Source organism: Perognathus longimembris, chromosome 13, assembly GCF_023159225.1.
Source record: "Perognathus longimembris pacificus isolate PPM17 chromosome 13, ASM2315922v1, whole genome shotgun sequence".
In the NCBI taxonomy this organism is placed as follows: Eukaryota; Metazoa; Chordata; class Mammalia; order Rodentia; family Heteromyidae; genus Perognathus; species Perognathus longimembris.
The window spans coordinates 24430796-24446145 of NC_063173.1; the positions used below are offsets into that span (position 1 = coordinate 24430796).

The window sequence follows — 15350 nt, forward strand, 5'->3', positions numbered from 1 at the left end:
GGACTGGAAAAAAAAAAAAAAAAGTAGTACTCTACCAACCGAGTCACAGTTCTAATTCCAGTTTTTTGATAGTTAACTGGAGATAAGAGTCTCACAGACTTTCCTGCCCTGGCTGGCTTTAAACTATGATCCTCAGATCTCAGCCTCCTGAGTAGCTAGGATTACAGGCGTGTGCCACCAGCACCCAGCGTAACCCTGGTCTTAATGAGACTCATAGCAAATCAAAAGCCATCCTATAAGAAATTAAAGAATATTCTGAGCAATGATGATAATAAAATAAGTATATAACACAATATTTACTTGAATATGTATCCAAATTCCTTGGCTATTTTTTGGTATGTGTGAGGGGAGGATAGAATTTAGATGTTTATTTCTTTATAGTCATAAATAATAACAATGCTAGCTAAGAGCCAGTGGCTACTTTGAAAGCTGAAATTATGGATTAGGATTATGAGGATTATGGTTCAAAATCAACAAATCAAATTCTACCGCTAATTAGTAAAAATGCTGAGATGGAGATGTGGCTCAAGTGGAAGAATGACAGCTGTGAGCAAGAAAGATGAGCCTGAAGCTCAAAGTTCAAGCTCTGGTACTGGAACCAAAAAGAAGAAAAAAAAAATGATGATGGATGATTTATACTACCTAAGTGTATAAAATGTATTAAAACTGAAATGAACTAAAAAATAGGCCTCTAGTAATTTTACTTACATTAGCTCTAGTGTTTAACTGCTTATAGTGAGTAAAAAACTTAACTGCAGGGTGCTGGTGGGTCTCATTTGTAATCCTAGCTACTTAAAAGGCTGAGGTCTGAGGATCTTGATTCGAAGCCAGCCTAGGCAAGAATCTGTGAGACTCTTATCTCTAATTAACCACCAAAAAGCTGCAAGTAGAGTTGTGGGTCAAGTAGTAGAGAGCAATCTTAAGGTAAGGCATAGAGCCCAGGCCCTGAGTTCAAGCCCTAGTACTTGAACCAAAAAACAAAAGAAAAACTGCAATAGTGAACATAGTGTAGAATCTTTCTAAATACTGAAATTCCAATGTCAAGGGTCTACGAATTCAAAGGGAACAAAAGCATTGCTTTAGACCACCTGAATGTCTGAAAAGGGTAACTCATTATGTTACATGAGCAAACAATGGTAAGATTAGGAACTACTTGGTACTTCAAGATCAAATAAGCGATACTGCCTACTCTTGGGCACTATAGTCCACAGTATTTAATAAGATGAGAGCAAATGTCTGATCCAAAATGACCACTATTAACAGGTGGGATGCTTATTTTGGGAAAAAAGGGAGAGAAATCGGTATAAAGTGTTGTGATAGATTCCCAATTCTGTTTATATCAAGATGTTCTTCAAGAAAGGAATAGGGGGCTGGGGATATGGCCTAGTGGCAAGAGTGCTCTTCTCGAATACATGAGGCACTGGGTTCAATTCCCAGCACCACGTATACAGAATAATGGCCAGAAGTGGTGCTGTGGCTAGAGTGGCAGAGTGCTAGCCTTGAGCAAAGAGAAGCCAGGGACAGTGCTCAGGCCCTGAGTCCAAGCACCAGGACTGGCCACAAAAAAAAAAAAAAAAAAAAGAAAGGAATAGGATATTTTTCAGAAGAAAATGAAAGCTCACATAATTTATCTTAAAACTTAAATAATGCCTCTAATACCAATACACAGAAGCAGAGGCTGGAGGATTACAAGTTTTGAAGCCAGGCTCAGCTACATGGTGAGTTCAAAGCCAGCATGGGCTACAATAGCAAAAAACAAAGCAACAACAACTTTTAGCTAATTATACTAAAAACTAACATTCATCAAAACAAACAAAACCAAACGACAGGTCAAAACACAAAGAAATACAAATTTAGTAAAGTCAAAACAGTTAAGTACAACCAATTCCCAATTGTTCAGAGTAATTTTGAAGTATCAGTTAAGAATTGTTTGCATAAATAGACTGTAGGGAAAATAAGTAACAATCAGAGAATTGGCACAATCTCAATGTCCTCATCTACCACAATAAGGTAAAATCATGAATTGACCATACTAAAGAGAAGACAGCTGAGAGCTAGAAGATCAATTGTGTATACCCAGAATAGCTGAATGAATGATTTAGTTAACCGTATAACTAATTCTTATGTACAGTATTGTTTGTGGAAGGACAAAAAGAAAAGTCTGGCTACTTTTCAAGTTATATTGCTTCCAAGATAGTCAAGTAAGGCTATTCTTTGGCATGCATAATTAAAAAATTCTAGCTCTATTACAGCATTTTCTCCTCAACTTTGGAATTCAGCAAATCCACACATAGATTTCTACCCACAAACAGAAGCCCAAATGGCAGTCTTTGGTAGGAATCTGTACATGCAGATGTGGGGCTTCAGTATACTTCCCCAAACTCCACTAACTTGACAAGCTAAAAAGCAAAGTGCAGTTATTAAAAATATTTTTATAAGGCTGTTATTTTAATAAGGCTGTGAGTTTTAAAATCTCATCTCAATTTTACTTACTATTTGGTGGCCCTGTAGCCTGGTATGGTGGATACGATGCTGAAATAGTAGGACGAGAGAAGACTGGAGGTTCATCTCCAAATACCACAATCATGACCTGAATAAGCCCCAACAAATCTGACTGTGGCTAAAAAAGGAAAACATGTAAAGGTCAGGTCCAGCTATTTCGCAGTAAAAAAAGAAAATTTTGGCCATTTCTCATCAGTTTTTAACTCAATTTGACAGTTTTATTTGTAAGATCTCAGTCATAAAAATTTCATTTAATTATTTTAATAAATGCAGGTGCTTTTTAATCATCATTTACATATTTGTGGGAGGGCTTGTTTCATGTATATAAAAGCAACACTAGGGCTGGGAATGTGCCTTGAGCACAGAGAGGCTCAGGAACAGAGCCCAGGCCCTTAGTTCAAGCTCCAGGACTGGCAGAAACAAAACAAAACATAACACAAAACAGTAGCCAAAACAGTATGCTAAACAGTATTATTCTTCATCTAACTCTGACTCTACAGAGCTAAAACTTTTTTTTTTTTTTGCCAGTCCTGGGGCTTGGACTCAGGGCCTGAGCACTGTCCCTGGCTTCGTTTTGCTCAAGGCTAGCACTCTTCCAACTTGAGCCACAGTGCCACTTCCGGCCTTTTCTATATATGTGGTGCTGAGGAATCGAACCTAGGGCTTCATGTATACAAGGCAAGCACTCTTGCCACTAGGCCATATTCCCAGCCCCTAGAAGCTAAAACTTTTAACTGACAATGGACAATTTAAGTACACTGGAACAAATTCAAAGATGAAAATAAACAGCCGTCAGAACATTATTTAAGGTTTTAAAAAAGCAATCTTATGGAGCTGGGTATATGGCCTAGTGGTAAAGTGCTTGTCTCTTATACATGAAGCCTTGGGTTCGATTTCTTAGGACCACATATATGGTAAAAGCTGGAAGTGTTGCTGTGGCTCAAGTGGCAGAGTGCTAGCCTTGAGCAAAAAGAAGCCAGGGACAGTGCTCAGGCCCTGAGTCCAAGCCCCAGGACTGGCAAAAAAACAAAACCAAATAAAAAAGCAATCTTATTACTTTGAAAACACAAAGAAGTCATCGTTTCTGTTGTTTGAGACAGGTGTCCCTATGTAGCCAAGAAGGATTTGAACTTGTAATTCTCTACCTCAGCCTCCCAAATGCTCAGACTACAAGCATTAGTCACCACGCTCAGCTAAAACACTCTTAAAATGTATTTTTATTTACTGTAGTAGTAAGAACTCTGAATTACAGGTAGATTCTAGCTTAAACTGTTGGAATGTAGAACAAAAGAGGGAAATCATCAAAGAATGTTTCCTTCCATTAACAGGTACAAAGATAGTGTTATTTTTTCCTCAAATATTTACTGACCACTAATATAATTTAAGATAAATTATGTTATTCAAACTGGCTTATTGGATGGCCTTATTCTTATATGTATATATATATATATATTGTGTGTGTGTGTATGTGTATTCCTAATCTCACATAGTTCTTCTACGAGCTCACCAGTCTCTAAAGCAGAAGTCATCTTAATCAGCTAGTCATCTTCATAATTTTTATGTCTAATAGAAGGGTTAATAGCAGTTTACACCTTTTTCCCAAAGAACCAAACTCTCATTTAATTTTGACTCCTTATTGAAAACAAGTTTCCTGTGAAAACTTGCTGATTCCTACTATTTTAGTACTTTTCAGTGTCTGTCTGTGAATGTATACACTGAGACTATGGACAAATAGGTGGTTTATGTGCATGACTCAAGGTATGGTTGGGATGTAAGCTGGTAGAGGGTATGGTCAACTGAGATCATACTTTTTTGTGTGTGTGCGGTATTGCCTGGGACTTGAACTCAGGGACTGGGTGCTGCCCAAGCTCCTTCTATTCAAGGCTAGCACTCTATCATTTGAGTGTAACTCCACTTCTGGCTTTTTTGTTAGTTTAATTGAGATAAGAGTCTCGAAGACTTTCCTGCCTGGGATGGCTTCAAACCATGAAACTTAGATCCCAGGCTGAGTAGCTAGGATTACAGGTGTGAGCCACCAGTACTTGGCTGGTTTTTCTCTTTTTAGACCAACAGAACTCTCAATCTAAATTATAGACTCATAGAAGCTTTTTAGAAAATTTGGGATGTAATTCACACAAAAGTTACCTTTTCATAGCATAGAGTTCTGTACCTTTTAGTTCACTTAGAAGTCGTGCAACCATCACCACCACCCAAGTACAGAATATTTTCATCACCCCAAAAATAAACCCTGCATCCATTAGACCCTTCTCATTTTCCTCCTGCAGTCTTTGGCAATCACCAGTCTATTTTCTGTCTATGAATTTGCCTCTTCAGGAGGTTCATAAAAATGGAATCATGACTTCTTACAGCATATTTTCAATTATCATCCAAATTGTAGTATGTAGCATGAATCAAGTTCTCCATTCACACATTATTACAGCTTTGTCAAGATAAATTTTAATTCTTTATCATTCCATTCTCTTCACACTAAATTATTTAAAAGGAAAATAAAGCTACTTTTTAATATCAACTTGTAGGCTTGTTACAAATCAACAGGCCATGAATTCAAACTAATTTTGGGTGAGCTGCTAAATTGATATAGAATATGAAAAAAATAGGGCTGGGGATATGGCCTAGTGGCAAGAGTGCTTGCCTTGTATACATGAGGCCCTGGGTTCGATTCCCCAGCACCACATATACAGAAAACGGCCAGAAGTGGCGCTGTGGCTCAAGTGGCAGAGTGCTAGCCTTGAGCAAGAAGAAGCCAGGGACAGTGCTCAGGCCCTGAGTTCAAGGCCCAGGACTGGCCAAAAAAAAAAAAAAAGAATAAAACACCCGAAGATCAACTTAAATTAACAATCATAAAATTCCTCATTAAAAATTCCAGTCTTCTTTAAAAAACAAAATTCTTTTTTGTTTTTACTTGTTTATGTTTCTGAAAAGCAATACAAAATTCAGATTTTACATTTTAAGTGTTATACGCTGGCAGCATTTTGTGGACAATGGCCACAGATCCTACACTGAATAGGACAACCTTCCCATAGCAAAGAATTACTAACCTACAGCATTAGTAATGCTGAGGTTGAGAAACTACATTCTACTGCATGTATGTATATATATCTATGTACACATGCACCAAGCAATGGAATTGGAAGGTGTATACACTTACTTCACTAAGTAATGTCAAACTAGTTTTCAGACGAGTCGTACCAAATTTACTGCCATCAATAGTGTGTACAAATTCCCTTTGGTTCATGTCCTTACTTACCCATGGCATTGTCAACTGCTGGCACTAATTAGATGGGTACAAATTTATTGCAATGTTAATTTACAGTTCTCCAACTACTAGGCAAGGTGAATATTTTTCCTGTTTACTGGACACACATTTTTAATTTTTTCATCAAATTTTTTTCTTCTTAATAATTCACAAGTTGTTTATATATTCTGGGTATTATTATGTGGAATATTTTATAAACTATCAAGTTTTAAATAAGTGTAAGTTATTCTTTCAGACTTTTCTAATTATTTCATCTCAATTATTATCTGAATTTATTTATCATTCTTGTAATCTTCCTTAAGGACTAACAGAAGAAAGCACATGGCTCATGAGCAAAATATAAAAAGTGCAACTAACTCTATTAATACTCACATGTTTCCACTCATGTAGATAAGGAAGATATATTTTCCCATTTGCATCAACATGCTTTCCTGTTTTAATAGTCATTGAACTAGTAGGCTTAACGAAACAGATAGGGGGATTATATGGGTATGTGTCCAGCAGCCATAGGCATATTGGGATATTATATATATTACCTGAGAGAGAAAGAGAAACTTCAGTTACTCTATTTTTGTTATTTTTCAGTAGCTCAATAGGTAAGGAAGAGACAATAATACACATACACACACATACAACACAGCAACAAAACTTTTGTCCAAAGCAGTTTAAGATTAGTTTATCAAATTCTCAATTTGCAAAATACATCAATAGGATGAAGGCTCTAAACTGATTACTACTTTCCCAGTATCTGCCTGCAGCTGTAAAACATGCCTTACAAATTATTCTTTTTGTTTAAACTCTATTTTTTTTTTTACTATTTATTTACTTATTTATTTTTTCTTTTTTTGGCCAGTCCTGGGCCTTGGACTCAGGGCCTGAGCACCATCCCTGGCTTCTTCCCGCTCAAGGCTAGCACTCTGCCACCTGAGCCACAGCGCCCCTTCTGGCCGTTTTCCATATAAGTGGTGCTGGGGAATCGAACTGAACGCTTCATGTGTAGGAGGCAAGCACTCTTGCCACTAGGCCATATTCCCAGCCCTTACTTACTGTTTTAATATTAAGTGTTGGTAGGGTTTGAAGTCGATGACTCCCACTTGAGCCATTCTACCAGCCCATGAATTCTTTTGACCAAATCAATTTTTTGTTACTTGTATCATCAGTTAAGGTTTGCTTGGGGGGGGGGGGTGGAAATAGGAGGAAAAATTGTAGATTAAAGTACTATTATCAGAGATAAAAACCTGATATTCCCTTTTTGAAATATAAAATCCAGTCCAACAATCAGATACTAAATTGTGTCCACAATCTGGCCAACAATGCACATGACATTTTCAGTGGTAATTATTCAGCAGTGATTCCATCCCTTTCGTTTTGCTTTAGGAGACAAAACAAAGCTTGGATCAGAAATCTGACTATATATACATAAACTGCTAAGTCTCAGAGGATCCAATGAAGTTTACTGTATTAAACATGAATTGTTTTTTCTTTCTATGCTCTAAGTCCAACAAACAAACCTACAATTTGAATCACTTAATTTATATGTATCATCCTTCTTAGAAACAGTTTCACTATATGTAAAAATGTGCACATAAATTTCACCTAGAGAAATTAACTACCAGTGGAACTCTGGTTTTTTTTTTTTTTTTGGCCAGTCCTGGGGCTTGGACTCAGGGCCTGAGCACTGTCCCTGGCCTCTTTTGGCTCAAGGTTAGCACTTTGCCACTTGAGCCACAGCGCCACTTCTGGTCATTTTCTGTATATGTGGTGCTGGGGAATTGAACCCAGGGACTCATGTATATGAGGCAAGCACTCTTGCCACTAGGCCATATCCCCAGCCTGGATTTGTTTTTTTAAGCCCCAAATTGGTGTACAACTAAAAAGTCTCCAAGAGTTTACATGCGGATACACGAATCACAGTTAATTTTCACCACTGGAATTCTCTCTCTCTCTCTCTCTCTCTTTTTTTTTTTTTTTTTTTGGGCCAGTCCTGGGGCTTGGACTCAGGGCTTGAGCACTGTCCCTGGCTTCTTTTTGCTCAAGGCTAGCACTCTGCCACTTGAGCCACAGCGCCACTTCTGGCCGTTTTCTGTATATGTGGTGCTGGGGAATTGAACCCAGGGCCTCATGTACACGAGGCAAGCACTCTTGCCCCTAGGCCATATCCCCAGCCCCTGGAATTTTCTCTTATGAAAATAAAGAATTATGAAGAATAACCTGGGTTTATACACTATGCCACATGAAGAATGGTTAAGGAGACAGACCGTTCAGGTAAAATGAATATATGTATGTACCCCAATAACCTGTTTTCCTTAGCAGAAGTTACTTCCTCAAGGGTAGTGGCAAAGTCAGTAATCTTAAATTTCACTCAGTCCACTCTAAGCTCACCATATTCCTTTTGTACAATGCTGATACCTAAGGGGGTTTCTAGTTTCTCTGCCTGGAATAATTATCATGTTATAAATGACTCACTCAACCTTTTTTTTGTTGTTGTTGTTGGTTGTGGAGCTTGAACTCAGGGCCTGGGTTTAGCTCCTCTTTTGCTCTACCACTTTCAGCCGCAGCTCCACTTCCAAAGTCTCATGGGGGCTTTTCTGCCCCGGCTGGCCTTGGCTTTGAAACATGATCCTCAGATCTAAGCCTTCTGAGTAGCTAGGATTACAGGCGTGAGCCACTAGCACTTGGTGGCTTGCTCATCTTTTAACAGCCAACTCTGTGATCTACCCATGTGACCTTGTTTTCTTCTGTAATATCATAATACCTTTACATTTTTACATCATAGCATTATAGAGGCATAAATACCTATTTATTCCCTTTTTCCCCCTATTACTGTAAATTGTTTCAGAAAAATTATAACATTTATCTTTGTATCCATGGTCTCTATTGCTATTACTTCATGCACTGCAGGTACTATGTGAAATCAGCTGGTAAGTCACACGTCATAGGTTGCTAGTTATAATAAATAAGTAATGGGCTGGGAATGTGGCTTAGCAGTACAGTGCTTGCCTAGCATGCATGAAGGCTTGGGTTCTATTCTTCAGCACCACATAAACAGAAAAAACCAGAAGTGGTGCAGTGGCTCAAGTGGTAGAGTGCTAGCCTTGAGCAAAAAGAAGCCAGGGTCAGCACTCAGGCCCTGAGTTCCAAGCCCTCATGACTGGCCAAAACAAAAACAAAATAAATAAATAAATAACATACAGAACTGCCTAGTCTAAATGAAGCTAAACAGTTTCTTTATGAAGAAGAATATGTTTATTTATTTTTTTTTTTTTGGCCAGTCCTGGGCCAGACTCTGGGCCTGAGCACTGTCCCTGGCTTCTTTTTTTTTGCTCAAGGCTAGCACTCTGCCACTTGAGCCACAGCACCACTTCTGGCCATTTTCTGTATATGTGGTGCTGGGGAATCGAACCCAGGGCCTCATGTATATGAGGCAGGCACTCTTGCCACTAGGCCATATCCCCAGCCCAAGAATATGTTTTTTATCACTGTAAGCTTCCCAGCAGAAGTTGGTGGACTATCAGAGACAAATTGTCATCAGCATTACCATCAACATCATAATCATAAATAATAGCTACTTTTTATTGTCTGTTTATTATACACCATGTTCTGCTTCAAGTTCTTTCCATCTATTACTTAATTTTTGTATTATTATTTTCTTGTTGGTCATGGGTCTTGAATTCAGGGCCACAGCTTCACTTCTAGTTCTCTGGGGTTAATTGGAGATAAGAGTGTTCTCATAGGCTGGCTGCCTCAGATGGCTCTGAAAACTGTGATCTCAGTCTCTTGAGTAGGTAGATTACATGTACTATTGACGAATTCTCAGTTATCCTGAGTTGGGTACTATTATTAGTTAGGTACTATTATTCAAATACATAAAGTATGTCCTAATCACTATACCACATAGCTTCCCATGGTTGGAAAAACCTGAATGATATGGGAGGTTGAACTAGTAGGTATCTAAGATCTCTGACTTTTTACTTATTTGTCAATATGCCTTGGTAAAGTTTTTTTTTTTTCCTTTTTTCTTTTGTGCTGAGGATTGAACCCAGGGTTTGTGCATGCTAGGTAAGTGTTCTACCAATTGAACATCACTAATCAGGAAGTTTTAAAGCAAATGAAAATGTGATACTTTGCTGCCAAATGAAGATGAATTAGGACAGAACTTAAATCTGTGTGTTATAATTTAAACCATGGGAAGGCAGGCTGATTTTACTTATAACTGTTCAACAATATATATCATCAAATATATCTATATTGGAACATAAATAAGTGGTTTACCTCTGTAAGGCACAGGAATTGTTCCAGTGAGGTTCATTAGTTCTCTGGAACTGCCATCATTAAAAACTGAAAGCAAAAAACAAAGATTTAACTACAAGTGTTTTTGAAGAAACATTTTAAGCTTTTTTTGTTGTTCTTTTCACAAACACTGGTTAAATGTATTAGTATCCTTGAAAAGGACTAACTTGTTAATGTACCACCCTCTCTGTATAATAACAAAGAATTCTCTGTTGATTCTATCAAGGGATCACCTCAACATGTTAAAAAAAAAGAATATTCTGGATAATGTATAAAAATGGAGATGAATGCTATAGTTCCTGTTCCACTAAATATCAGCTTTTGAACTCCAACTAACATAATTCTAAAACTACTTAAAAATCACTGTTAATGCAGAGGGTATAACTGAAGGATAGAATACTTGCCTCGCATCCAAGACCCTAAGTTTGATCCCTAGTACCGCAACAAGATAATTTGACATTATTATTGAGACGTAGTATAAGCTAAGAAGTAGGTCCTAGATGAAAGTGAGCGAAAAGAAAGTGATCACCAAAAGGGTATATCATGTCCTAGCTCCTTTTCTCACTCTGCTTCCTGGCTACCAGGAAGTAAGCAACTTTCCTCTGCTAAGCACTTCTGTCATGATGTTCTGCCTCACCACTGGCCCACAGACAATGTAGTCCAAAAGAGCATGAAAACTCTGAAACTGTGAGCCAAGATAAACGTTTCCTCATTCAGGTTGATTTTCTCAGATTATCTGTTACAGCAATGGAAAGCTAACTAAGAGAGTTAATACACAGTGAATTCACAAAAAACTAGTTAAGACAGGAACAGGGACTCATGCCTGCCACTCCAAGTGTAGGGGGAGCAGAGATTGAGAGCATCACAGTTCTAGGCTAAAGTTCAAGAGAACCCATTTCAGTCAATAAAACTCTGGGTGCTCTAGTCACCTTAACTATGTAGAAGCATAAATAGGAGAACCACAGTCCAGGTCAGGCTGATATAAGTGGGAGACTGTATTAGAAAAATAACTAAAACTTGCCTGCTTATCAAGTACAAGGTCTTGAGTTCAAACCCTATTACCACCAAGCAGCTTTCTCCACTATTACTAGTTCTTTTACTTACTGTTGGCAACTGTAAACTTTTTTTTGGTCAGTCCTGGGGCTTGAACTCTAGGCCTGGGTGCTATCTCTGAGCTTCTTTTGTTCAAAGCTAGCATTCTACCACTTTGTGCACAGAACTACTTCTCATTTTCTGGTGGTTAAATGGAGATAAGAGTCTCATGGACTTTCCTGCCCTGGACTATCTTCCTGCTTGGACAGTCTTTGAACTGTGATCCTCAGATTTCAGCCTCCTGAGTAGTAAGTAGTAAAATCAACCTCTATTGACTTTATGTAATTAAAAATAAAGATACCTTATATACAAATTTAGGGTTTTATTTGCTCTAAAAGTATTTTGATCTTTTAAAATTTTGTTCAAGAATTGTGCTCTTACTCTACTTGTTAGGTACAGCTGGTGTTCTGTTTCTTGAGCCATGCCTCTAGTCCATCATTTTGATGGTTAATGGGAACAGTCTCATGGACTTTTTTGCCTAGGCTGGCTTCAAATTATGATCTCCTCATCTCAGCCTCCTATGTAGAATTACAGGTGTTAGCCACCAGCACTCATCTTAATTTTGTTTTAATTAAACAATTTTTTATATAACTTCTCAAACTCAACTGCAGAATTCTGCCTTTACCAGAATGCCCTCGTCTACATTTTTCACTAGATCTATAAGGATAAAATTTTGAAAAACAAGAGGCTAAAAGATTTCTAAAATTTCCTCCTGCAAATGTATAATACACGCTAGTCCCTGGGTTTTACCATCAATGCCACAAAACAGGAAAAAAAAAAAAACCTTCATAGATTTTAAACTTGCAGAGCTGTGTGAAAGCCATTTAAAAAAAAGAGCTAAATAAATACAAGATATTGTAAGATTTTATAATTTCCCATTCCCTAACACTTTTATTAGTTGGAGGCTTAATTCTACAATCGAAAACAACAATTTTAGAAAATGAGAAAAGTACAGTCATAAACAAAGATCACACTCAAAGTATAGTAACAGATATTTTTACTGCATGAACTCACCATATGAATCCAATACAGGTTTGAGATCTTTGTATAGAGTAATAACATTGACAGTTTCTCGTACAGTTAGGTCTCTGTATTTGTACTGAAAAACAAAAATCAAAAAATAATTTAGTTTAAAACAAATGCTTGGTATTTTACTGTTAGATTATTTTTCTTATAATCTCATGGCATTCTTCTTAAAAGTATAATTGTTCTCACTAATAATTAACATATTTAAAGTCTGGAAGGACCTCAAGCTTTAATTTCATTTCTGTAACCCAAATGAACCCTTCAAAACTACTAACCTTTATCTTCTCTTTTCTATGCAATTTAAAAGACACCACCAAATCAATTAAAATTTTTTTAAATTTGAGACAGCCCTCACTAGATCCTGTCACTTCATCAAGGTCCTCAATATCTGTTAGAGGGTATGCAATGGCTAATTCTTGCCTTCATGTTTCTTAAACCTATCAGCAGTATTTGACTGTGTTGATTCTTTCCTATTAAGGCACATTATTGATATGATTTCCAGAGCACCTATGCTTGTCTTCCTCTTCTCTGTGACTATTCCTTCTCATTCTTTTCAATGATTCTTCCCTTTTTCCTAATCACTTAATGTTACTGAACTCCAAAGCTCACTTTTTGGTACTCCTGTCTATCTAAATTCATCTTTTTGGTGGTTTCCTTTATATTTGAAAACTGTTATATTAAAACTTCATAGTGTGAAGTTAGGGGATGGTGGCTTACCCCTGTAATCTTACCTACCCAGGAGGCTGAGATCTGAAGAACACTGTTCAAAGTCAGCCCCAGGCAGGGGAAAGCCTAAAAGACTCTTATCTCCAATTAATCACCAAAAAGCCTGAAGTGGTAGGGAACCAGCCTTGAACAAAAAAAAATCTGACAGTAAGGCTCAGAGTTCAAGCCCCAGCAGTGGTAGAAAAACAAGCTTTCTAGTCTGAGCCTCTTTCCTAAACTCCAGTATAGCAGTCTTTCATTTTCTATTTTCACTTACTCATGATGAACCTCAGTTTGAAAATATTACCTGGAAAATTCCTGAAGTAAACAACTGGTAAGTTTTAGTTTGCATGCAGTTCTGAGTAATGCAACACTATGCTAATCTCATGTTGTCTCACCCAGGAAGTGAATCATCACTTTACCCAAAATATCCATACAGTGTGTGTTACTCTGCCTGTTAGTGACCCAGAGGCATAAGATCAACAATTCCAGTCTTTGTGTTCAAGAACTCTTATTATACAAATGATCTCAAAGCATAAAAAAACTGATGTTAGCAACCTAATTATAATTAAAACAGTTCTATTTTTATCATCATTGTTAATCCCCTTACTGTATTTAATTCATAAATTAAACTATCATAGTATGTATGTACAAGAAAAAAAAAACCCTAGTATATACAGGGATCAGTACCATCCAGTTTCAGGAATTCTATGTGGATTTTTTTTTTTTTTTTGGCCAGTCCTGGGCCTTGGACTCAGGGCCTGAGCACTGTCCCTGGCTTCTTCCAGCTCAAGGCTAGCACTCTGCCACTTGAGCCACAGCACCGCTTCTGGCCGTTTTCTGTATATGTGGTGCTGGGGAATCGAACCTAGGGCCTCGTGTATCCGAGGCAGGCACTCTTGCCACTAGGCTATATCCCCAGCCCTCTATGTGGATTTTGAAATACATTTCTATGGATGAATGAGGGGTACTGTATATACAATTACAAGTTTGATATCTCTTTGTATACCTAATAAATGTCAAATTAAGTATGAGCAAAACTGGACTCCTTACCTCCCTCCCCAAATTAACCTTCCCACACACACACGCCCTTCCATCTTTTCAAGCCCCTCCAGAGATGCTTTTACAGGAAAACAACACTTCAATAGAAAGTTTTATATACCATCATGCATTCTAATCTTTGAAGCAATGGTTTCCATCATTATTGCTTTTATAAAAGCATTCAGAGATAGTGCGTGCTGGTGGCTCATGCCTGTAATTCTAGTGACTCAGGAGGCTGAGATCTGAGGATTGCGGTTTGAAGCCAGCTGAGAAAAGGAAAGTCCGTGAGATCCTTATCTTCAGTTTTCCACCAGAAATCTGGAAGAGGGGCTATTGGGCACAAAAACTCAGGGGCAATGCTCAAGTCTTGAGTTCAAGCCCAGGCAGGACCAGCACCCAAACAGAGAAAAAGTATCCAAAGCTAACTCAAACTGGAGAAGTCAACTCTCAACAATTTCACATATATATTATTACAAATAGCTTTATACAAAAAGATTAAGACCTTCCTGCTATCTGGTGTCACATGTGAAGTTATTATCAAATGAAATCGCTTTAAAATACAAAATACCAAATACCTTTTCGCTTCTTAAACACACATACACACACACCCCCTCCAGCTGTATTAACTGAACCCTCAAAATATGAGTTATAAGCAGCATACAATAGTTACTCTGGGTAAATCTCTGATATGGTAGTGGAACTCCATTAATATCATGTAGGGTAGGGAGGGACTAGCACTGCGGATTCTCAGGACGATTTTACTTAATCGAGTCAATTCAAGTTTCTGGTCTCCCGCGGGCCGACGCTGAGCCGCGTGGGGAATACAAATCTGAGAGAGCCACTCTTGGTCTTTGGGGGCTAGCGAGGGAAGGGCGCAGACGGATCCCTCGACTGGGACGGGAATGGAGAACTGCTTGAGATCAAGAACTAAGTACCGCCCCCTCTTTCTGTTTATAAAATGTAAGACGGAAACTGTCCTGCCCCACGGGTAGCCCTAACTCTCCCGGAGAGCAGAGGGCGGGCGGCAGGTGGCAGGCGGCCTCAGCTCCGCGTCTTTGTGGATGGTTGCCGCCCCCCACAGCCCCGCGCCGCGCCATCTGCGGGGAGCTGCGGGCGCGGAACGGCGCGGGCCCGGCCGTGAGGACCGCACCGGGGTTTCCGGCCCGCCGGGGAGGCCGGTAGGGCTGGACAGGTCTCGGATCGGGGGCGGAAGGGAGCGGTGGGGACGCGCGGGGCCACGAGCACGCTGCGGCCTCACCTTGGACACCATTTTCTTCAGCTGGCTCTCCGACACCGCCATGACGGCCTCCTCACGACTTCCGTCCCCGCAGGCAGAGGGTCAGCCGCTGCGGGGCCGTCCCAGGCCGCCCCAGACAATCGCCAGCCGAGCGGCCTGCCCCCCACCCCCCCACCTCTC

General features: G+C 39.0%; 1 protein-coding gene across 1 annotated transcript in view; it reads right to left on the minus strand.

The window, feature by feature from the left end:
• Tsg101 (tumor susceptibility 101) overlaps window positions 1-15350 on the minus strand; it is a 31871-nt gene extending 16521 nt beyond the window's left edge. Inside the window, exons 1-5 of the mRNA XM_048361510.1 lie at window positions 15192-15350; window positions 12176-12260; window positions 10052-10117; window positions 6152-6315; window positions 2494-2620 (exon numbers count right to left, since the gene is read on the minus strand). Coding sequence (XP_048217467.1) covers window positions 2494-2620; window positions 6152-6315; window positions 10052-10117; window positions 12176-12260; window positions 15192-15233 — 484 coding nt within the window. The 5' untranslated portion in view covers window positions 15234-15350. The remainder of the gene's footprint in view (window positions 1-2493; window positions 2621-6151; window positions 6316-10051; window positions 10118-12175; window positions 12261-15191) is intronic.